This window comes from Falco cherrug, chromosome 9 (genome assembly GCF_023634085.1).
Source record: "Falco cherrug isolate bFalChe1 chromosome 9, bFalChe1.pri, whole genome shotgun sequence".
Taxonomy (NCBI): Eukaryota; Metazoa; Chordata; class Aves; order Falconiformes; family Falconidae; genus Falco; species Falco cherrug.
Window position 1 is genome coordinate 21,090,308 of NC_073705.1, and position 23,833 is coordinate 21,114,140.

At 40.0% G+C, this 23,833-nt stretch overlaps 1 protein-coding gene across 1 annotated transcript; it reads right to left on the minus strand.

Annotated features, from left to right (window-relative positions):
- Positions 1-4,253: 4,253 nt before the first annotated feature.
- On the minus strand, positions 4,254-23,582 carry LOC102051721 (pancreatic lipase-related protein 2-like). The gene is given in 14 exon segments (XM_055720615.1): positions 4,254-4,358; positions 7,472-7,721; positions 8,221-8,342; positions 9,241-9,409; positions 11,213-11,324; positions 12,707-12,836; positions 14,365-14,480; positions 16,107-16,229; positions 16,318-16,437; positions 17,607-17,715; positions 18,721-18,855; positions 19,793-19,918; positions 21,938-22,092; positions 23,534-23,582. Coding segments are annotated over 14 exon segments (1,821 nt in total).
- Between the last annotated feature and the right edge of the window lie 251 nt (positions 23,583-23,833).

Here is a 23,833-nt window from a genome sequence, read left to right on the forward strand (position 1 = left end):
TCTTTTCATTTGGAATCTATCCCACGACAGTGGGTGCGGACCTGCCCACGTGGCGTCTAATTATAGGTTTTGTGTGGGTGAGTGAGAACCTTTGTAAGAATGATACCCTTATTGCTGGATATAACAGATGTTGCCTTTTCTTGTCTCTCACCATCTCTAGTTCATCAAAATTGTCACCTCTTAAAGTTTTGTTGTGGGTTTGAAGAAAGGGAAGACAAGGCCATTTTTTAGTCCTTGGAGTGGTTATTGTACGTATCATGTGTAACAGCCAACATGAAATGCTTCCCTGAGTTGCCTGGTCATCGTAAGCTCCCGTTATGGGCAATGTGCTGAGCCTCCTCTGCGGGGAAGTTCAGAACATAAGCCTAATTTTAATTTTACTGTTGTCTGCCACCTGCTACAAGTCACCAGCCTTCTGCCTGTTGTAATCTGACGTACAAGCCCTGCAAGGCAAACCCTTGTGCATTTTCATATGATCAAGCCTGTTCATGTTTTTTTACAGAGAGCAGGCTAGCCTCTTTTAAAAAGAGAGGAGTAAGAAAAAACTGCATTAGAAGTTAGGGAGAATATAGGTGCCTAAGCATTTATTAGCTTTTTCTAATTAAGTTACTCAAGCTCTGTCTACCCACTACCTTTTTGACTGATCCTCTTAGGCCACACAGGATTCACAGCTTAGGTGTCTCTGTACCAAACCCTTATCTGTTGGCTCTGAGTATAACCTGCATCTACTGACAATACCATGATCTGCTTACGAGCAGAGAAACCACAGCCACATTAATACGAAATTGTTTCAGGGGTAGAAGGATAGGATGATAATCATGTCGTTCATCTTTTTCTCTGTAATGGCTTTGTGACTCGTCTGTCACGTAAGTCCCAGGTTCTCTTCTGTGCTTTGGAGGTTGTGGGTCACCACTGTGTCATAACCCAGGTCTTTCAGCTCCTAGGCAAGACTTCAAGTCACGACACTGCTATCTACAGGGTGACTGCTGCCATAATCACCTGCTCAGGCAACTGTATAAGAGCAACTGTCAGCCTTGCACAAGGAGGGATTCAAGTGCCTAAGGGCAGGAAGTAACTTGGGTTTAATCTACAGTTCATACAAGAAGCCAATTTGTGGTCTTGAGATATGTGCATGGCCTGAGAGCAGATATAATTCCAGAAATAACACCAAAAATACGTTTTTCCTTATGCTGAGCTGTACATAATGCACTCAGCCTGCTAACCGTTGTCAAAACCAGGTCAAGAGTGTCTGTCACTCCTTGCAGCATGTCACCTGCATGAATGTTTGGATCTGGGTCTGGTTCTTGTTGGTAAAGCGGTGCAAGCCAGTGCCTTATAGGAAAATAATCATTAGAAAGACGTCTCAGAGGAATCTGGAGGAAGCAGTGGCTAGTCAGTGACTGGATCTCATATTTAATTACAGCTTACACTGACGACACTTATGTAATTTCAGATAAGACGGAACAGATCTAGCTAATAAGAAATTATCTACAGTCTGGTTTATATTCATTGACTGGAAGATGGAAATTTGGCAGCAGTTATGGGACCTCTATCTCCTCAGAATGATATAGCTCATTGGGTAGGTATGGACAGGAATGAGGTTGGGGAGCCACTGAAAAGAGGTAAGGAATGTCATGTGTCCCATTTGTCAAAATACTGGCAAGTTAAATGCAAAGCACCCAGTGAAACTGGTGACTATTAATGATAAAAATGTCTTCTGAAATTGCTGAACACCTTTGTGTGAAAGTCAGACCCCTTTGAAATGTTTTTGTTTAGGGGACCAGGATTGCTGGATATGCTCATATATTTTGCTGTACTTTCCACAGAGTGAGTCCTTGTGTTGAAGCAGTGCCACTAACAGAATCAGTGTGTGTGTTGAAGCAGTGCCACCGAGCCCCCCCAGCGGTACAGTTACAAATGGAAACAGAAATACACGCTTGCAAGAATACCTCTGGGGACAAATGTGCACAAATAGTTGTAAACTGCATTTGGCAAGAATATGAGTTTACTAACTTCGTTAGTTCATTTTTTTTAATCTGCTCTGTATGCTGGTAGGTGGCAACTGTCGATACAGGAGCACCATATACATTTTCAACAGAGTTTCACTGTCAGTATGTTTCAGAGGGAACTGCTACATGGTGGTGCAGATTAAATTAACCTAGGCCAGTATGACAAGTCGGAATTCATAATAAAAAGACTTTCTACTCCATGTTGTAGGGCTTTGAGGTCTAGCTGCTTTTGGGAGTGGTCAATTTTTCTGGGTCTGATTTTATGTCTTGAAAGGAGCAGTAGGTTTTTATGGACAGAAAGAAAAGGCTTGAGAATTATGAAGGACAGAAATGCATTCTGATACTAGCGGCCTTCACATAGGTAGGAAAAAGAGGATCAAAACACTCACTGAGAATTGTGTTCTCCAAAGGAATCTCAGGAACTGTGTTTCAAGTGCAGCGATACATAAATTACCAAGGCTTTCATAGAAAGATAAGTGAACGAAATTGTAAAAGCAACATCTTCCTCTCTCATTTCAATTTTAGATTGAAGATGGTTAATAAACTTAGCTTGGATGGAGGTCGTCTGGAAGTAGCTTTGTGTATTTCATCCTTTAGACAATTGCTAATAGGTATTGACAAAGACCACTCACCTTCCTGGAGAATCTTACAATGGCAGCACCATGAATTAAAGAGTTTCTTGATGTTTCTATTGTCTAACTCCAATGTGTTTATTTCGGCCAAATGAGCAAATCTTATACTGAATAGAGGAAAAACCAATTTGCCTTTCCAGTGTTGCACAACAGCAATAAAAGAGATATTTTGGAAATTATAAATATTTATGAGCTTCCATAATATGTGCTGCCTGCTAATTAGTTCAGTCAAAGCACACAAAGATAATGTTAACTTCTGGTTTTGTGAGCTGGAGACTCATGGAGCTTTGTATTTAAAGGAAGTAACACTAGGAGAGAATTTTGGAGCAGATGATGAAAGTGACCAGGGATGAAAAAGACAGAGAGGAGTCAGTAGGGACAGCCAGGCTCTCTCTGCAAGTAACGGGCAGAATTAGTGAAGAGGGTGAAGTTCATTATTCTGAATGCTCTAAATTCCTGTTAATGATTCAATATTAAACTTATTTGAAAGAAGCAGGTGAAATACAAGCGAATAACTGTAGATTTGCCTAGGAGATTGAAAGGCAAATCTCCTAGCATGTTTCGACTGGTGCAAGAATGGCTCTGAGCAGCTTGGATACAGACCCAGAACAAAGCGAGCTTCTAGGACTCTGGACATCTCCTGCATTTGGTCCCATGCTTTCCTACTGTTAAAGAAGCAGAAAATTACAGGATGAAAAGGGGATTGACACCGATGCCAGCCTGTATTTTCACATACTGCTTATGCTTTCTGATGTTGCAAGACACTTGCCCCATCCAGCCCTGCGGCTGCCGGGAGGAGAGGGGTGTTTTTCTGCAGCACAGCAATGTAGGCGTGCGCTGCTTGTGCAAGCACTGGTGATGATGCATGTTCTTGCCGGAAGTTTTTAGATCTTTGATAGTTTAAAGATAAAGAACAGATTCTTGGCTCTTTTTTGTCTTGGAAATATGCCATAAAAATATATTTGGGCATGCTATCAACTTCTTCTTCTGAATTATTGGAAACAGAATGATTTAGAGCAGCTTGGCGACTATTTGAAATTACAACGTCCCTGATACTATATTGTTGCAAAAGAAGAATGGGCACCACAAGTTTTGTAGACAGCCCACTTAGATAGACTTAGATAGACAGGTCAGTGAGCGACTGTTCACCCTCCCATGGGTGACTCCAACCCCAGTCAGCTTTGGTTTTGGAAGAATAACTCAAATGTTGGGAATGCACAAAGATTTTCATTTTAGCTTGTGTCCCAGGAGCCAGCCAAAGACAACTGTTACAGTCAGGGGTTACACAGGATACCCTGACGACTGCATTAAAGTCTCAGCAAAATCACTTCCCAAAGATTTTATTTTACCTTCTATGTTACAGACACAAAGTGGAGAATTGGAGCTCCTGTAGGAAAAAATCAGTAATTTGCACTGAAGGAAGACAGTGGCGGAACTGTAGGTAAATAATTTCACTATAAAAATATCCAGGAGGAAATGCAAGAGAAGACAGTGAGGTGATGCCCCTGCAAGAATGCTAACTGGGAAAACAGACTGTCTCTCAGGCAATGTGAGCTTACAGGTGGGTGAGTAACAGGTATGACACAACTGTGGGCTGAAAAAAAAATTCAAACTAGATCTCAGATCTATCAAAAGTACCCTCAGGATGTGTGTTCTCAGGAATTGATCCACTGTAATCTTTCACTCGCTTTTGGTATCCAAAGATAAAAACTCCAACCTAAATTAAATGTAAAGGGAGAAGTCAGAAAAACTTATCAAAATGCAAATATGTAGAAATGAATTAGCTTTTCTTGGGGAAACAGAAGCCTAAAGAGAGAAATAAAAACTGATGAAAAATCATGTAGGAACATGTGAAGTACAGAATATCAGGAATAGAAAAAAAAAAAAAAAGCCTGATGTATTTTTACCTGGAGAAAATTACAGACTTTCTCATGGGTTTTCTACAAGGAAAGATGCTGGCAAGTGACTGGGCTATAAAATGATATTATCAGAAAGGAGATAGTCCTAAAGGCAGAATGAAGGCACTGAGGAGGCTTTCTGTGCAAGAGCGTTGTCAAGCATTGTCTCTAACAAAGATGAAAGACTAGAAGGGCTTGGTAAGGCTTATTCATGCAAATTTCATTCATTCATTTACAAGGATTTTATCAATATATTCTAGGATATTAAAGTGGTATGTAAAAATCTGAAAAGTCACAGAAATAAAATAGAGGATCAAAAGCGGGAAGAGAGGTGACTGCATAAACTGAATGTTGAGATCTCCACCTATTAGGTCTGTTTAATTGGTTTTAATTATTGTTATGCTTTTTGTTCTGGGCTCACAAATATTTATGAGGGACACTTTGATAGGCTGTGCTTTTTTGGAAAGAAAAGTGTCTGCTGTGCTATGCAATAGAGTATTTTATTCCTTTAATGGAGATCTTTGACAAAGATGGTCCTTGTTTCCTCATCAGCATACCTACATATATCACTTTGTGCCAAGCGTATGTTTTCTCCTAAAATTATTTTTCTGATGTTACATACAAAGTAAATACAGATGATGTAACTGGAGCAGAGAGTTAATATTTTGGATTACTTATTGTTGCTGTTCCCGTCTATAAAAGATTTAAGAGGTTTGTTTGTGTGTGTGTTTGTTTTACCTTAGCCCATTGCCAGAAGTGTGTCATGAGAGAGAAAAGACGCTGAGGCTTGAATGCTTCATAATGGCTTTGTTAGTAATTTACCTTTGGCATAATTTTGTAGTGAACAAGTGCTTAAGGAGTATTAGAAGAAATTTGTATTGTAATTCTGAAGCATTCAGTGTGCTGCAGAATATTTAAATAATGTAAAAGACTGAATGGAAATCATAATATGTCCTTAAAAACCCAGACAAATGAAGCACGTTTGATTAAAAGAAAGCTACCTTTCAACATGACAGCCAAACATATCCGTGGTCATCTTGCTTGACATTTTAAAGATGCATTTAAATTGTTCTAAAAAGCTGCCTTACCTTGTTGTGAAGATACGAAAGAATTACCTGTTCCAGTCTTTGTCAAAGGCAGATTGTCTTGTGAACTATCAAACCTTTGCATTTTTGGGGCTGGCACCATTAATACAAAGTGATAGTATCCAAAAGTTTCATGCAAGAAAAACGTATAATTTTTAAATACAGAAACAAGAGGAAGACTATTTGCTACCAGGAACACACAGCTGCTGTCAATGGTTGGGGTTTTTTTCTCCTTTATCTCAGAAAAATAAATCTCTTCCTCTGTCTGTAGATGTGTTAGCAAAGAAGTCCAGTTGATGTTTACTATACCAAAGAATGAAAATTAACTCCAGAAACAGTGTATGAGAAAAATGCAAAACAGGAGAACACAAGGGGAAGAGATTGATGCAATATTTTTTTTTCATTTTTAGATGAACTGATTGGAAGAGAAAATACGTATTTTAAGTGCTCTAATCAGATGGACCGCTTTTGTAGCAGAAGTCATCAGCCCATATGAGCTGTCATGTTTTGTCAGAACACTGTTGAAATCAATAGCTTAAAATGAAACAAAATGAAAGCTTATATTTTTGAAAGCAAGAATATGATTTATTATTCATAAAAATATCAAATTACTTTTTAGAATTGCAAAAGTGTCACGGCCAAGTGTGGAGGCAGGAGGGGCTGGGTTTTATAGAAGTCATGGGTTCAACAGGACATTGCTCTCCTCTGGCGAGAAGCGATGGCTTGCATTGCACTGCGCACTCTGCTGTCTTCTGTTGGTAGATCTGGTGACCCAATCCAGTGCCTGACCTTGCTGCATGTTTATTTGTGACCCCAAGGAAAATATTTACATTTCTTTTGCTTCACTTATTGACTGTAAGAGAGAGAAAATAAGTCTCTCTTTTTCTCTCCCTGAGTCTCTTTTATTTGTGCAAATCTGGGGCAGCCAGCCATGCCTGATGTATAAAGGATGTTAAAGGTGGTGTAATTACTAACTGCAGGTATTTCCCAACTGTATAGAAGTACCTGGGGGGTTGTTTTCTACTTCTTCAGTGGGACACATAAGGAGGGAGTTCCTTCTTATGCAAGAAGGGGGTCTTGGCTAAGGAGTTTCGATAAGGGGCAGAGGAGGATGAGTTCCCTGCTCAGGATGGTTTCTGGATCCTGATCTGCATGGTGGAGATGGTAAGGGTACCGAACGAGTGAGTCTGAGAAGGTTGTCAACTTTGCTGCAAACGTCCTAAGGAAGCTCCTCTGGCAAACTTCATAGGAGGTGACTGGATTCTGACATTTCAAAATTATTGCTGCATAACTTGAAACACACCTGTTCATCACTCACGTTCAGCCTTGTGTAATGCATCTCATTAACACCTTCTGGTAAACCTCACTGGACGTATTCTGGAATAGCTAGTTATTAGGATGGGACAGAACAGGGTTGCCAAACTTGATTCACACACAGGACTTCTGCACCCCAATGATAAACCTCATAGTAAGTTTAAAAATTAGCTGTAAGTCTTAGACCACAGCAAGCAATTAAAAACCAAAATGATTTTTGTGGGTAGCTTGTATTAAACAAACAATCTTAGCTTATTTTGGCTGCTGCTTTTAACTCTTGGTAATCTGCTTTTGTTAATCAGCATAATCAAAATGCTGCCAAATTTGGGGGTGCAATGCTATACAGTGATGCAAGTAATGCAGCTCAGCCTAACTTCAGCAGCTTGAGAAAGGCAAGGCAGACGTGGAAAATTCAACTTCACCAGTAAAGAGAAAATAGTTTGAAGGCTGTCAGAAAATTGAAGATCCTCAATAGTGCAACATAGTTTTGATAAAGAACGTGGCTGTTTCACATATAGAGAAAAAGTCCTCACTCGCCCCGTATTCAGCGGAGCTGAATAGAGCACGTCAATGAGTTCTCCCTCAGGAGAAAGGGAACAATCAAACATTTTGCTGTACATTAAGCTGTCCTGCTTGACACATGGTGAGCTTTGATGGTAGAGTTTCTCAAGGTTTATTGTACAACTCTGTATGCAGTCCCAGCTCCTAAGCAGTCTTTTGGACGTGCTGCTAAAGTGTTGTTTGAATGTGTTCTTCAGGAAGCAAGGACATGTCAGGCAATGCCTGGCACAGAAGCAATCAGATACTACTGAAAGCATGTGAGTGTCCTTTGCCTGAACAAGTAGGCACTATTAAAGAATTTGTCTGTCTATGCTCCTTCTTTTTTTACACACCCTGCCCCCCACCCTGCTTTTTTCATTTTCTGTTTGGGGTTTTTTTTTTTTGTCTTCTTTCTGTTTTCTTTTTTTTTTTTTCCTTCTCCCCCCCCCCTTCTTTTTTGCATGCTCTTCCTAAGATAATTAACTGCATTTCAAAGGGAAATTGGCTAGAATTGTTTTTCCTATTTTATTATTTTCCTTCTTGACTCTAAGTATAATCACACTTCCATGTGTGTGTTACTAGCAAAACACATTAGCTGTCATTGTAACTGGAATTCATAGAAGCGTAACTCCCCTGATGGATAAAAGCTGACAATATTAATTTGGAAATAGACCTTTTGTAGTGGGCTGGGCAAATGGTTCATAATCTGTTGAGGGAGCCTTGTTAATAGTTTGCCACTGACTGAAGAAGTGTCCTCTTCCAGACAGTGAGGGTTGCCACGGTGGACAACCACGGCATTCCTAGCAGAGCACCAGGGGTTGCCACGTGCTTGGCCGCACGGTCCCATGGCCGCAGAACACAGACCTGGTGAGGGAGGAAGAGATTAAGGAAATATTTTTCAGCACGGTGGGACATTTTTTTAGCAGCAGCCTAAGATAATCGATATAAATCCTGTTTTTATTTCACCATCGATCAAAGCATGCATTCTAGTAGACTGAGGACATAAACTGTGTGTTGTCAAATGATTTCTTTAAAGAATGACTAGTAGTGACTAATTATTACATTTTAAGATGTGTTTGCCTTCATGCTCAGACTCCATTAGCATTTTAATTTGGACCAGAAGTGTGTTTTTGAAGGGAAGCTCTCGCTCCATTTTCCCCACTTACCACACCGGTTTACATGACGGAGTGGTGTTGGGACATACCAGCTGGACTCATTTGGTTCAAACTAAACCGAGAGGTGTGCTGCAGAAGCGCCTACTGTACTGCACATGCCAGTGGGTGCCCGGTCCATGGGATCAGGCTGGAGTCAGCACAAAGTACCCAGCCAAGGCAGGTGTGCTGTTGCACTGCACAGAGCTGTTCTGGCGTGCTGTGCTATGTGCTACTGGAGATGTAGGCACAGGACACTGCAATTTAGGAGAAAAACCTGTGCTTTCTTATAACTGCAGTGTTACACCACCCCCCCCCCCCCCGAATTTCAGATTGGATATGTCTGTTCTTTGGGGAAGTTGGGCTGTGGTGCTGAGCTGGGAGGAGTAACTGTAGTCAGCCAAACACCCAAGTACTGCCACGAGATGTGGATTAGGCTTTTATTTTCAGTACTTAAACCCACTTGCTTTAAGGGGAGTGATACCATGCAAAGGTATTTCTTCACTTTTTCTGTGCTTTTTTTTAAATTTATTTTTTATTTGTTTGTTTGTTTGTTTGTAGTCCCCCCCCCCCCCTTCAACCCACAGAATGGAGCGTCATTAGATGTGTACTTACATATTTCCATTTTCCCCAGATATTATTGTGACTTCTTCAGCTCCCATGCAGCCTCTGTGCACATGACTCAGATGCATTTTCCAGAGAAACTCAACTTTTGAAATGTTTCCAGAGATTTCTGTATCAATATAGTTCAGATATGTGTTGCCTGGTTGGAAAGTTCCCCTGCCAAAAGAAAGGCACAAAAATGATGCTTTGTCTTTACGAGTGAGGGAAAATAATGCTGCCATTTAGTTAGAAAGGGGGACAAGTATGGGAAGGATGCTATAAGAGTTGAAGCTTTGAATACTATTGTTATAATTTTATTAATTTTTTTTCCCCAAGAATTATCAGGCTGAGATGTTAGGCAAAATTTTAGCTTAGAACATGTTCTTGGAGAATGTGTTCCTTGGGGACATTTGATGCAGAGCCTGATGCGGGTCCGAGGCTCTCAGCTCAGGCAGTAGGGGATCATGTCTCAGGTCCAGAAACCCCAAGTTCTGCCCTCTCTGCTGACTAGCCATGTAGCAGAGTCTTTTACAAAGTCCTTGGACCTTAGATTTCTTGTACACAATATATATCAAAATATTTTTTTGGACAAAGTTTGTAACAAGGCTAAAGTTATGAGAAGATTAAAGAAATCATTATTTATACACACACACACACACACACACACATATATATATACTTTCCATTTAACTTTTTTTGTAAGAATTAGGAAGGAATGTCTCATTGACGTTTTGGTTCATGTCTTCCTCCAAATCAGTATTGCAGCTTTTTGCCTTCCCAGAAGCTATTGTGGTGAAGCTGAGGCTACCCCACTTCTCCCAGCATGACTTGTCCTGAACGCCTGGAGGAAGTTCTGAGGACTAAATGTCACTTTTTTCCCTCTTTGGCATTAGTTTGTTGTGCAGATAGCAGCTAGACAAATTGGTGAAGGCCACGCAGTCTCTGTACTAACCTTACTTGAGAAAGATGAGGAAACCACCACACCGTTCCTACTTATGTAGGGAAGTTATTGTGGATCCCACTACAGGATTTCAGCCTATCAACCCAATCTGTTGGTTTGTTGGTACCTAAGGAAGAGACAGCTACTCAAAGGGCTCTACAGAAGTATGCAAATTACTTAGCTGCTTAAATTCCTGTTCCCTTCAGGATGAAAACACTAGATTAGTTAGCCCAGCCTTTGTCAGTTTTGCCATGGGGTTTACTCTAGACATTGGTTTTGGAAAATGAGATTTATCTTCAAGTTAGTCCAAGTCAAGAAGTTCTCTCAGTGTTTCTGCCTGCTCTCAGCCATGAAGAAAATTGAAAATTATAGTTTACCTTCGTGCCTTCTGTGGTATCAGTGTTCATTATAACGGAATACACATTACAGCATGACATTAACGTACTAATTACCTGTAGGTGTATCACTGCAGTAGTGTATTTGCAACCAAAGGTACTCCTGGTACAGACCAGTAACAGGGCTATGTTCAAACACAGAGGAGGCTGGTTTTACAATATTTAAACTGTGCTCTTGACAAGGATCAGTTTATGAGATTTAAATTCATGTTTACTGGAAAAAGCCAGGCTGAGTGGACAGGAATCCTAGACTTCAGCACAGTTCATAAGCAAGCTGCAACCTTTTTACTCATATTCACTAGAAGAGGGAATGATTAAAAGCCTGTACATCGTGCAGCTCTTTGTCTTCTCAGTGAAGAAGATCAAAGGATGTTTGAGTCCAGCAGTAGCCACAGAGCTCTTTGCTCTTGCCCACTTTGCTGTGGTAACCACCATCCTCAGAAAAGAAAACACAGAGCAAGAATGACCTGCAAGCAGATTTTGACCATGGTCTGTAGCACGGGGACTTCAACCATTTATCAGCTACTATTATTACCAGTGTAAATCACAGATCACATAGAACAAGATGAGATATGTAAAAATAGCTGTGCATAAATTCAATATGATAATGATAGAGACATTTTTCAACAGACACGTTAAACTTACTGGTCAATTGTATATTTTTTCCTGATCCCATCAGTTCCAGTCAAGGCTACGTCAATATTTCCTTTCATGGTTTCTGTTGCAGATACTTTGACATGTATCTCTTTTCGCCAGCCTTTGAAAGCAAAATGAAACAGATTATGGTTGTAAGATTTCTTCCCTAATGGTAAAACTTACATGATTCAATGTCTTTCAGGGAGAGGAATGGATGGCACAAGTGTGCTTGTAAGGAAACAAAATGTTACTCCTTATTAAGGCAAATGTTCTGTGTGATTCTGGCAGTACTGATTTCCTTGACAGTGGTTTATATCACAGATCCAATCTTTGCTGAGCTGCTGACTATGATGAGTGTTTAATCTGCCATGGCCAATACTGTATCTTGCTCTTCCACTTGGTCTCACTTTTATTTTTTTAATTTGTTACGCTTATGAGCAATTTGGGGGATCTTATGGGTAGCGTATTAGCTTTCAACTCTCAAGTGAGGTCCACTGGACAGTGGTGGTGTTAAAGATACATTAAAAAACTGGCTGCTTTCCCAGGATGATCCCAGTACAGAGTGTTCAGGGTTTTTCTTATACCTGTGCACAGCCCGACAGCTGTCAGGAGATCCTGTCATCCCACACGTCTTTCTAAGGCAGAAGAAGGGTCTCAGGTGCAATAGCACATACTGATTTCAAGCAACCAGCTTTGGGAAGTTTTTGAACTGGCTTTAATTCAGGCTATTAAAAGGAGAATCTCTTCACCCACTTCATAAGGTTATATTTGGTTTCAGGCTATAATTTCTATAAAAAGTTTGCAAATGTTGAAATTAATGTATTCAGATTTGAGAACTGGCTGGGTTCTCTAAACTCAAATATTTTTTTATTATTTTTTGCTCTTATGGAGACATGATATAAAATTACTTTTGTCCTTAATTTTTCTTCCATATTTTAGTGTCTAGTGAGTAAGGACCTCGAAGACCCTCCCTTATTTATTGTCTCTGCAGTTCATCACCTGTGATGAATTACAATTTATTTGTGAATTTTCTTATTTCCCAGTTTTGTGGCTGCTTCTACATTAATCAAAATTAAAACTATACTTGTTATTAGCCCCTGATATTTTGGCTTGATGAGCTTTGCAAAAATAACCTGAAATGATCCAGGTTTATAAGTTTTTGTCAATAAAAACAATAGAACTTTTTTATTTGAAATTTTATGCAGAATAACATTCCTCCTACCTTCAGCTTTATAGACTTTTTGAAGCCATCATCTCATTGACAAAATTTTAGCAGGGTTTCTAACTCGGACTCGGAGGTCAGCATCAGTTGATCTGTTCATATAATTACCACAGCCTTCCCCAGACAGTGCTGGTACTGCACGTTTCTAACACACTTGAAACTCTAGATTTTGTACGGAGTGCCGCTCATTAGCTCCAGCAGCTCTCTGTAGAAGTGTAAGGTATTTGTTCACCCAAAATTCATTACCACTTTAGAATTCACTACCCAAAGTAAGCACTTACGCGCATATGGAGGGGAGGGCCCTGTGTTTAAATAAACCTTCTGTTGTTCTTTCTCAGTTTTATGTAAAAACCTATCAGCATAATGACCCATCAGTGGGCATCCTTCCTTCGGACATGGGAAGCAATCTCCCTGGGGAAAAATAACAATGTGTGTTACAAGACATTATCTGTTTTAAGCCCACTGCTTAAAGTTTAAGAAATGAAGGTATTTCAGCTTTTTCCCAGCTTTTTTGAAAGGGTACTTGCTTCTGAGTTCAGCTTATATCTTCAGTCTTTATTGGTGTGGTGAAAAAAGGAGCTGAGATGACCAGTCAGCTTATCTCATCTGGTTGAAAATCAGAGAGAAAAAGGTTGAAAATCTGGTCTAATTCCTTACGCTCTTGCAAAGACTATAAGTAAATACCTCAATACATGTGCATTACTACGTGATCTATAAAATATAGGTAATCACCTTTCGTAGGGTCCTTTGAAAGTTTGTCTGCTAATTACAGGGTGGGTAACTGTGTTCGCAAGGAGGTCTGGCTGGACATCTCACTTGCATGGTGAAGATGTTTAAGCTTAGGAACACTGAAGCTCAGGGTCTTGTTTTGGCATGTGTACTGTCTGCTTTTCAGCCTTTATTATCCTTGTAGAACCTTAATGAAATTAATCTACCTACACAGATCAAACATTCAGACCAAGACCTCGATATCCTTTAAAAAATCAAACAGAAAAGCATGTAAATTTTCAGTAAAAGTGATTCAACTGCAGCTGGAAAAAATAGCATTGTTATGTTTAGATAGTTCAATTTTGATATTTTGGAAGTTCTGTAGGAACTGGTATTTGTGGATCCCTTGGCTATTTGGGCATTAGAGGGACAATGAGGAACAAAAAGCTAAATTATCATCATCATTTGTTTATTATGAGACTGAAAAAAACCATTTCCCTTGCATCACTACATCGTACAGGGTTGAGGTTTTCAAGTACTGAATGACATCAAACTTTAAATCTATGTGGCAATATTGCTACAAACACTAACAACTTTTCTGCAGTATCATAATAATTCCTTTTGGGAGCAGATGGAAATAAATTCAGACTTCTCTTCCTCTTTGACCAGTCCTCAGCTGCATTGCCAGAACTGGTCCACTAAAAGACCAGTTATGTAAGGCATGACACGCCAGGACATTAGGCTGCCTTCTTTCTTGTACCACCTGAGGGTTGTGTGAGCAATGTTGTGCTGTATAAATATCTCCCCTGCTCCATATGGGAACGTTTTTTGCTTATGAAATGTTCAAACATTTCTAAAACCTAGAGGCTGTCTCCTTGATGATGGGTTCCACCAGATTTAGATGGACTTCCTTCAACCAGTGTCCTTTACTGCTGACCTGCACAAAAGGTGAGCCCAGCCACTGCCTCTCTTTGCTCTCTTACTCAACTCATCTCTCCCTTTGTTAACTGTTTTTGGTGTTCATATTTATTATTTCTCTGATATTTATTCTAATTTTTTCCAAGTTCGCTGCTTTTACATTTTACCTTTTTTTGGGGGGTATGGTCTGGATGAAGGTAGTCAGTGAGTCTGCATAGCCCCCACCCTTTATCTTATGTAGAAGTTGTCCCAGAAATTATTAAGAGAAGAAGATAGGGCTATAATCTCAGATAAATACGTACCTGATACTTACCAATACAAAGGCTCGGTATGTTTCACACTGATACCCAACAAATCCATTTGGAATGATAATACTCTCAGCATAATACCGTAGACTTCTTTTATGTCCACATCCGATAGATCTATATTCTGGAAAAAAGCCCAAATAAAAAAGAGGAAAGCTATACATTAATGTAAAGTCCATGCCAAAGTAACACTTGTGGGTTTTTTTTCCTCAGAAGCCTTTGGACATATAGTGACATCTCAGAGTTTAAAAGTAGTAGTAATTAAAAGATGTTTAAAGTGTGAATTTTTTGGATTTATAGTATAAAGTGAACTTATGGCTACATATATTTTTGTAGGGGAAGAGCCTAGGTTCTAATCCCTGTGTTCTTGTGCTCATACTGAGTTAAAAAAGGTGGAGATGCACCAAGGTGGACCTCGTGCAGCCTCCTATCCTGCTATGTGTACTTAACTGCTTTTAATTTAGCATGAGAACCAAGGATGATTTAGGAGAATTTCCCTTTGATATGTCAAAGTCTGGAATAATTCATAATAATTTGTACAGCTTTTGTAAGGCATATAGTAGTTACTATGAAATAGTTTTCATTTGCTTACCATTATCACAACATGGTATTGTGTGAAACCACAGTTTCCACTCATTTCTAGAATTAAAGGTAATTGTAGTAATTATTTTAAATTCAGTGGCTTTTAATGTTTTTAAGCTCTAGAAAATCTGCAGTCATTTGACAGTAAGTGATTATGTGAAACACTTTGAAAAGCAAGATGTTTTGGCAGTGCGTCCTTGATTTTGTCAGAATTATTTGAAACAAGTACATTTTCCCATCAGAGTGAAATTTATAAGCCGTCAGTGCAGGAAAGAAGAAAGTGCTTGTGTTCATTAGAGCTGAGCTTCTCCTTCACCACAGAACATTGCAAACAGCCTTGTGAAATGTCTCTGGAAAGTATTTAAATTTTTTGCTTGAAAGTGCAGATAACCTTATGCAGTCCAATTGGAAAGTGTTTTGGTTCTGAGTGACTGTGCACAGCCAGCTTTCAGTCCTCTTTGTTACTAAGTTCTCCAAACAGTTTTAAGACAGTGTTTTTGAAATCACATTACTAAACTAGTGATAGAGATTTCAAAAAATTTGGCTGTGAATAACAGATATTCTTATTTCTGTGGGTTATGATCAGAAGACAGGATTTGGGGCTTCTGTTGTACTGGATGACAAGGTAATCCTGATTAACTGCTCAGCTTTCTTAGAACGTGAACTATCAATGGAGCTGTCATTTTATCATCTTCTATATTTTTAATCTTGTGCTGTTCCCTTTGAAGACACTAAAGCTGCTAATGGCGTGGATGAGTATGTCTAACCCCAGTAATACTGGGGCTGATGTCTTTCTAGGGAGAAGAGAAGCTCAGATTTTAAAATACTCATTTTTGGATTACCCTTGAATGAAATTTTACTGGTCCTTCATGTATGGAATTCCCAGTGAGATCAGTCTGCCAGCACAGTGGCCGGCTTTTATAATGATTGTGATGAACAAGTCTGCATGCTTTAACCAAAGTTTCTATCTGGAATTTGCCTTGGTTAGTACAAAAGAAAATTGAAGGGTATTTCACAGGCAGGTTTAAGTCTTCCATTTTTGAGGATTCTCTCCCTGCTCATAATCTGAGCTATATAAATAATGCATACATTCAGAAGGCTTTACCTTAACCTAGCCTTTATTTCTAACTATGGCTTATAATGAGGTATTACCTTAAGATATATTTACCTTTCATAAGGTCATTGATATTCCTACTTGCAGGAGGTACACGAAGCTGCTTGCATCCTGGCATCTTCTTGCCACCGTTCGGGTAAAAATCCAGGTGGCCACAAGTCTGGAGAATCCCTGGAGCTGAAATGCATGATGAACGGAGGCTGACCACTATCAGGTGTGCTGTGGCCAACCTCTGTGTTGGTGTCAGCCTTGTGCAAAAACTTACCAAAATCAAAGAAAAGATGACCAGCGTGAGTATGAATTATATCAACAAATTCTGCGTCTGAAGGATCCAGCCTAACCATTGTGGGAGTGTACTGAAAAAGGGGCCCAGCTGGATCCAAACCTAAATGAATGGAGACACATCTGACTGAGTAAGTAATTATGTATATCATAACATACAGTGTGTGTACAATGTATGTTATTAGATTTCTGTCTTTGCCTGACATATAAAAATACGTTTTGTGATCCACAGCCAGCAAAACAAGAAAGGTTTTAATGGAAAGGTGCCTGGAGACACTGCAGCACAGTAAAATGCTGGTGGGTGCTTTGCTTACTTTTGCTGAACAATGTTATAAGAAGAGGTTTGGAGGTGGTTTTTGCATGTTAGTGAAAAATACGAAATCTTGATATGCTGCTCTAAGCACGTAGATTTGTTTGAGAATTTTTATTTGGTCAAAAAAATCTATTTTTATTTCCAAAAGAACCTGATTGAAAATGTTACCCCTTCACTTCAGTGTCAGTGAGCATTCTTGGGGCTTAAAGCAACACAGTTCTGATCCCAGTTTCCCTGAATTGCTTATGTGACTGCTTACAGCACACACAGCTTAGTCAAAGCAATGTCTCTGCAGAGAAAAGAACTGACTGGAGGAGAAAGAAAAACAGAAAATAGTGAGCCTTTAAAAAAAGTGATGTGTGACCATGCCATGACAGTGTGTCTCTCTCTGTAGCTCTGTGACAAATAGCTGTGGTCCTTTTCAGGGTGTCCTGACACCACACAGTATTTGCTGTCTTATCCTGACACACTAGATTGAGGGGTTTAAATTTTTCATTTCAGATTTTCAATCTTTTGAACTGCTGAAAAGTCGTGTTAGAGTGGGCTTTTAAAACCTAACATGGCAATGAGTTGCTAGTGTTTTACAGGTCTGTTATCCCACATGTAATACAGTATTTTGTTCCTGTTCTTTTATAGCATTAAAAAATCATAACCGAGTGCTCCCTGGGACTTGTGACCTGTGAAAGGTGGCCACTATTTAGCCACAGTCAGGACAGTTAAGGCTTTCTGATCTGTTGCGGTTGAGACTTTTCAGAGCTGCGAACACTGACCTGTGACATGCATGGTATGTGCTAGGACGTGGCTTTGTTTGTATGCTGCCATGCTAACTGTATACTCTTAATTATGACAAACCAGCATGTTGCAGCCTGTATGGTGTGTTCATAAGGCAGAAGTGATTCTTCAGCCCTCCTGAACTGCATGATAATATAAAACGTCATCAGGTGAAATAGCTTCAGTACCTGTTATTCTTCCAATGCCAGGTTTCCTTCTCCCTGCCTCCCCTGCAGCATGTGCTCCCAGACTATGGCCGATGAAATGAATGTTGGCAGGAGAGTAGCCATAGTCTTTCTGTGAAGATGTATGGAAAGGAAAAAAACAAGCGTGTTAAGCAGGCGATACAAGCCTGTGGTACTGCATCATGGCCCCGTGCTGTGCCAGGACACGGCCAGACCAGGGGTGATGGAGGGGACTGTCTTGGCTGGGAAGTTACTGTTGTGGGTGGTGGGATCTGTACCTAAAGAGAAGCAATTCCCAACTCATCCCACTGCTCTTATATCACACCTCTGGAAGGGAGTAACCTCCGTCAGGAAGTGGCCCTTATGATAGAAAAGAAAGAAAAGGGAATTTCTGCAGGTAGCTCCCCTACATTTGCACTGATGGCTTATCCCCACTGCCTCACCCCCGAACCCGTCTGTCTGGTCAGGACAGTGGTCTGCGGTGAAGGAGTTTTCAGTGCCTTTCCCTGTGGCATACCCTCCGTGTGAACCAAGCTGCTGTCCTGCTATGGAGATGTTCCACCACACATGTCCTGCAGGACGGGGAGAATCGTGCCAGGGATGCTGCTGGTGTGCCAGGCTCAGCTGAGCTTCTGCATGGGAAGCCTGGTGGTGGTGGTGGCTGCAGGAGTTGCTTTGCGTTGCCGTTCAGCTCCAGTGCGAGGCAGCGTGCGTGGCTCACAGAGGGGTGTTTAACCTGCACTGGTGTTTTACCTGCACTGGTGTTTTACCTGCGTTGGTGGTTTACCTGCACTGGTCCTCTGTTGCCACTCTGCACCCTGCCAATGCTGTTAGATAGTCTCGATTCTGATGTGTTATCCAGCAAAAAGCCCATCATGGGCAAAACTTTCAAGAACTATGGCCTGTAAGCCTTTAGGGACATGCTTATCCATGGGCTGACCCTGAAGTAGGTATTTCCATTCATGCAGGATTAGGGACTTCTAACAATGTTTTCAGCTGCATTATTGACTACCTCGGTACTTCCTGACTATTGCCTCAAACCTCAAAGTGCCACCCCAAATCCAGCCTTTACCATACAAACTATCTACCAACTTTCACGTTCCACAGATGGGTTTACCTCCAGAAGGTTCACCAGGTAGACCAGCTCGGCCCCCACAATGCGGACGTTGTTAACTGCGTCGGTGTACAAACCGCTAGAGCCACCTCTCCAATCAGTCAAAATGCAGTTCACGTCTTCAGTGTGAAACATGAACTGGTGGAAAACACGGAAGCAGAGGAACAGATGCCAACAGGCATGAATTACAACTGTAGCAGGGTATGTGCAAACAGTATTTTGTTTTGCTATGGCTGGCATCTCACTTCGTTTATGTGACTGGTAAAAAAGACATGTCTTTAGAGTATTAATTCCTACTAATACTGAAGAATCAACACAAGGAGGCAGAGTGGAGGCAGTGATTTGAACACTATAAAGACATGCAGAAACTTGCTTCCGTTCTGTTTTCCATTCCAGATGATTTGCTTGGGTTTAAGGTATCAACTTCCCTTAATGACAGTACCCCAGTTAGATAAAGAGGATGGTATAACTTCTTTTTTATCGTCCAAGTGTTATTCTTCAAAATTTATATGCTTGGATCATCTAAAAGGATTCACAAACTTTTTTTTTCATGTGCTTGGATTGTTTAGCCCCAGAATTCATCTATTTTAACCAAAATATTCTATTTATGCACTTCTGGCAATGGAACATTCTGATTTTTCACTCTGAAACAATTTCATTTTTGAAATGTGCCTAAACAAAATGAAACCAATCTGTTGATCAAAATATTGTCTTTTTATTAGCTCAAATGGCTCACTCAAACAGAAATGTTTATTTTGACCTTTTGCTGAGGTAGAGAAAAATTACTTTTTTCCACCTTTGTTATTGGCAGGGAGTTGAGAAATCAATTAATTATAGCTTTTTTTGTGGAGGTGATTGCAGCAAAAGGCCATTTAGAAGAAGGCTGAAGGGAGGAACAAGAGGGTGGTCATGTGGAACTGAGCTTCTTTCTTTTTTCCCCCTCATATATATCCTGAATTAACAAGAGAACCAATGAGTAAAATTTATATGGGGATTTTATGCCAGTTGATGTGATGTGGGTATGTGCACTTTCAAATGTAAGTAAAATGTTTGTCAGACAATAGTCATACTGTACCCTGCACATGTTGGTTATCCAGGGGAGGTCTGCTCCAGCGAGGTGGCCATGTATGATGAAGCGAGTTTTCCTGTGTGTTCGGAAATTTGAAGCTTTGATAGTTGAAGGATTTGTAGCAGATATTTTCTGTGTCAAAAAAAACCCAACAAGAACCAACAAACAACACAATGAGGATGTGACTGCTCCATCCCAGTGTACGTTTTGATACAGGGCAAAGTAGCCCAACGGTTAAGGCATAGTTCTTGGCTCTGACGAAAAGGGTCTTTTTCCTCTCTTGTAAACTGTCTTGCTGGGGGATATCAATTAATTGCTTCAACAAATGATTCACTTCCTCTAGTTAATAGAACTAATGATACTGGTGCCTTTTGCACAATGCTTTGAGATATACTGGTACAACATACCATGTAAATACAAGATTTTATCAAACTTGGCCACAGAAATACAAAGATAGCATCTTCTGCAAGGTATTATGTGGTTGACTTTGAATCTATACCTGCTTTTCTTACTTTTTTCTTTGAAGACAAGACCTTCCTCACTAAGCTTATTTATATTTTATGAGAAAGCCCACCAGGCTTACAATGTCAGAGGCTGTAGGTATTTGGGGGATTATTGAGAAAAAAAGCATTTTTCTCTTTTAAAGAAATTCTGAATACTAGGTTGTTTCAAAACTTGGCTCTTATTTTTTGTTATGGTTTTGTAAGCTTAAATGGAGATGTCATGCACTAATTAGCACATAGCTCACCTTCAGTGAAAGATTGATTAAAGTTAAAACCTCATAGCTCCTCTTAGCTAGAGATGTTGGACTTGTTCTGAGGTGACTCAAACAGGAGAAATCATTAAACACTTCCATTGTTTGTGACTGCTGTTTATAAAAAAAATCCCAACAACTATGAAGCCTTTTTCATGTAATGTAAGCCAACAACCCCCCTCCCCCCCCCCCTTCATATTCATTTGCTTAATTTTTCTTGCTCTTTGTCCAAGTGAAATTCACACTCTCTGATGGTCATTTCTCTTCTTTCACCAGACTAGTCTATAGCCCCAGAAAACTGCTTCATGTTATGGGTGAGCCCAGCTCAGACACCTCCAACACCTTGAGCATCCTGCTGGTGTCGTTCAGTACATTCCCCATTTGATCCATCCTAAACAGTCTTGCAGGCTCATTTTAGCTACTTTCATCTGTCACTCTGTCACAGTCCGGAGCTTTCTCTCACTGCCATTAGTCTGCAGATGTTGTAGATAACTTCACATTATTACTTTTTTTCTTCCATCTAGCTCCAAAGCCTGCTGTCTCTGTGCTTCTCTATCTGATGTGTCATCATGAGGGATGACCTAGTTCAGCTCTCCATAAGAGAAACCTCCAAGCTCTCTCCATGCTTTTGAATTTCCATTTTCCCTCAGTCCCAGTCTTCCAAAAAACATTTAATGTTTGTTTATTTTCTTTATCCATCCTGATTTCATTCTCTTTTTGGTTATTTCCCTCTTCTTCCACATATAATTTCTTTCTCTCCTTCGTTTTTTATTTAGTCTTCTGTTTTCCTTTCTAATCTTCCCTTTCATTTTTCATCCGATTTCCCTTCCTCTCTCTCGTGAACAGAAATACCTTCTCTGGTGATCTTCACTCTTAACTATCCACCTACTCTTAGGGCTCAGTGTTGGCTACCACGTAAGCAGAGCCCCTGAGACCAGCTGTATGTAGTTCATAGGACCCAGTAATCACATGTATGAACCACATCCCTGCGTTGCATTGTGTGTATGGGCCTGCAGCACATTTTTAATCTGGGGACACACAGGAGGCAAAATGAGCTTTCCTTTTATACTGCCTTCTCTGCCTCTGGCTTTATAATGCTAGACCTGGAACTGGATTTGGGCCATTAGCTTACTGTAGAGAAGTACATAAAATATGTCCAAAATGTCTCAGATGACTTGTGTTAGAAGGCTGCAATTAATATGTTGTGTATATACCTGGCTCATCAGAGAGCTGAAATGAGGAAAAAGAAAAAAGGAAGAAAATAATGATGGGCTGTTTGTGTGTAAAATAGAATTTGGGATTCTCCTGGGAGACTTATGAGCACAAAAGAAACTGTCTGTATAATTTGTTGAATGTGTTGTATGCTATCAGTATATAAACCCAAAGCAGTTTCTTACCTGATATTTCAGGATGTTGTCTCTAGTGTAAAGAAAGAACTTTGTGTTCACATTTTCTGGAGAGCTGGGCAAGCCTGCCAGTTGTCTCCCTGGGATCCCAGACCAAGGGGGACTGTCTGTAAAGCATCCAAGCCTTTTGTAGCAAACTTCCCTTCCTAGGTTTCACAAAGCAGAATGTTAGTGTTCTGGGAATGCAGCAGGTCAGGCTGCCGCCACCTTACAAGAAGCTGGCAGGAGGGTGCCTATACCAGGAAAGCAGAAAAGGGCTGGTTCAGGTTAGGGTGGCACTTGTGTTTGTTCTGTGTTAAGTGTCTCAGTTGCACTCTTGTGCGTGTAGCAGGACCTTGAACTTCCAGACTGATTATTGCTGCAGACATAGTGTAGACCTCAGTTTGATGAACTCAGGAGAATGCAGGGTTTGTTTGGTCAAAAATATTGTTAACACAGCCATTGGAAAAAGATGATAAAATCTTGATCCTTTATGGATTCAGAGAACAAACCAGCTTTTGCTGCCGGTGCAGAGCTGTCCTTCAAATTAGTCCTAATGCTCCAGGGATTATCTAAATTGTTACTTCTTGTGCAATAATTCATGAAGCAATTCTGATTGCTCCACAAGGTACCTTAAACATCTTCCTTGGTTTTTTATCACCGTAAGATTTTAGGAAGCAATAAAGTGGAGTTTGAGTGGAAGCCTAGAGCCAAGCACAGCCTCAGGAAGTGCGGTCTGTGCTTGAGGGACTACAGTTTCCCAATTTCTATTATGGCTTTAACACAGTAATGATGCAAATATGATATACGGGTGTTGCCATTAAATGTCATTGTTACCCACTATTACAGCACAACAGCTGTGAAATCCCAAATAATTTTCATTGCTATTAAAAAGGTGTGAAAACAATGAGAAGCTATTGTTACTCGGATAGGTGACAGGGTCATACTACATTAGACTGCGATTTACTTACTCGTTACTCTGTACGAAACACAGGGGTAGGGTGATACATACTGGAAATACGTCTAGAGAAAGAGATTTAATCATGGAGCTGCAGCTGGAAACTCCACACATGAGCCAGTCATTTATTTTTTACAGGGGTCTTTCCGCTGATGCCAGCAAACTTTTGGATTGTGTCTTTCTGTTTCTCTCTGCCGTATGTGCCAGTCCCTGTTGAGCTATTCTTTTCTAGTGGTAAAGAGGTGTTTCAGACCAGGACTATGTTCTTGTTCTCTGAATAACACTGTGAAGAGTAAGCGCCTAGGCTGGCATTACAAGTGTTGGAGCTACCATAAATGCTCGTGTGGATTAAGGGCAGGTAGAGGAAACTGTTCTGGAAGAATTTTAGTGTCAATTAATATATAAAAATATCTTTCTAATTCCCATTCTGTTTGCTAGCTGCAAAAACCTTTACAGAATTAAAAAGTAATAGGTTAAATGTGGGAAAGACATGACATAACTCAGTGTTCCTAATGAGGAAATATTTTAAATCTGTTCTAAACCACTATAAACCACTATAAACTATATATTCTAAAGTATAGATATACTTTGGTGTGAGCTGCACACAATGATTTTTACTGTTTATAGACTTTATCAGCTATGTGTCTTACCTCTGGCTGCATCAAGAAGAAAAAGAGTAGTGATCCATACCACAAACATCTAAAGCAAATAAGAACGCAATTCAAACATAATTAAAAATATAATCTGGAATTCACCTAAAAGTTTTCTTGACTGATTAAAAAAGTCATAGTGGCCATAGGAGTGCTTCAGGCATTTAATGAGTTGGATGCAAAATATCAGCATTTTCTTAAAGGTAACAAGGTTTCAAGAAAATAGCTTTGAGATTCTTTCTGTTTGCCAAGAATTTGCATATGCAGGATATCATATAAGAATCTCTCAAAGACTGTCTC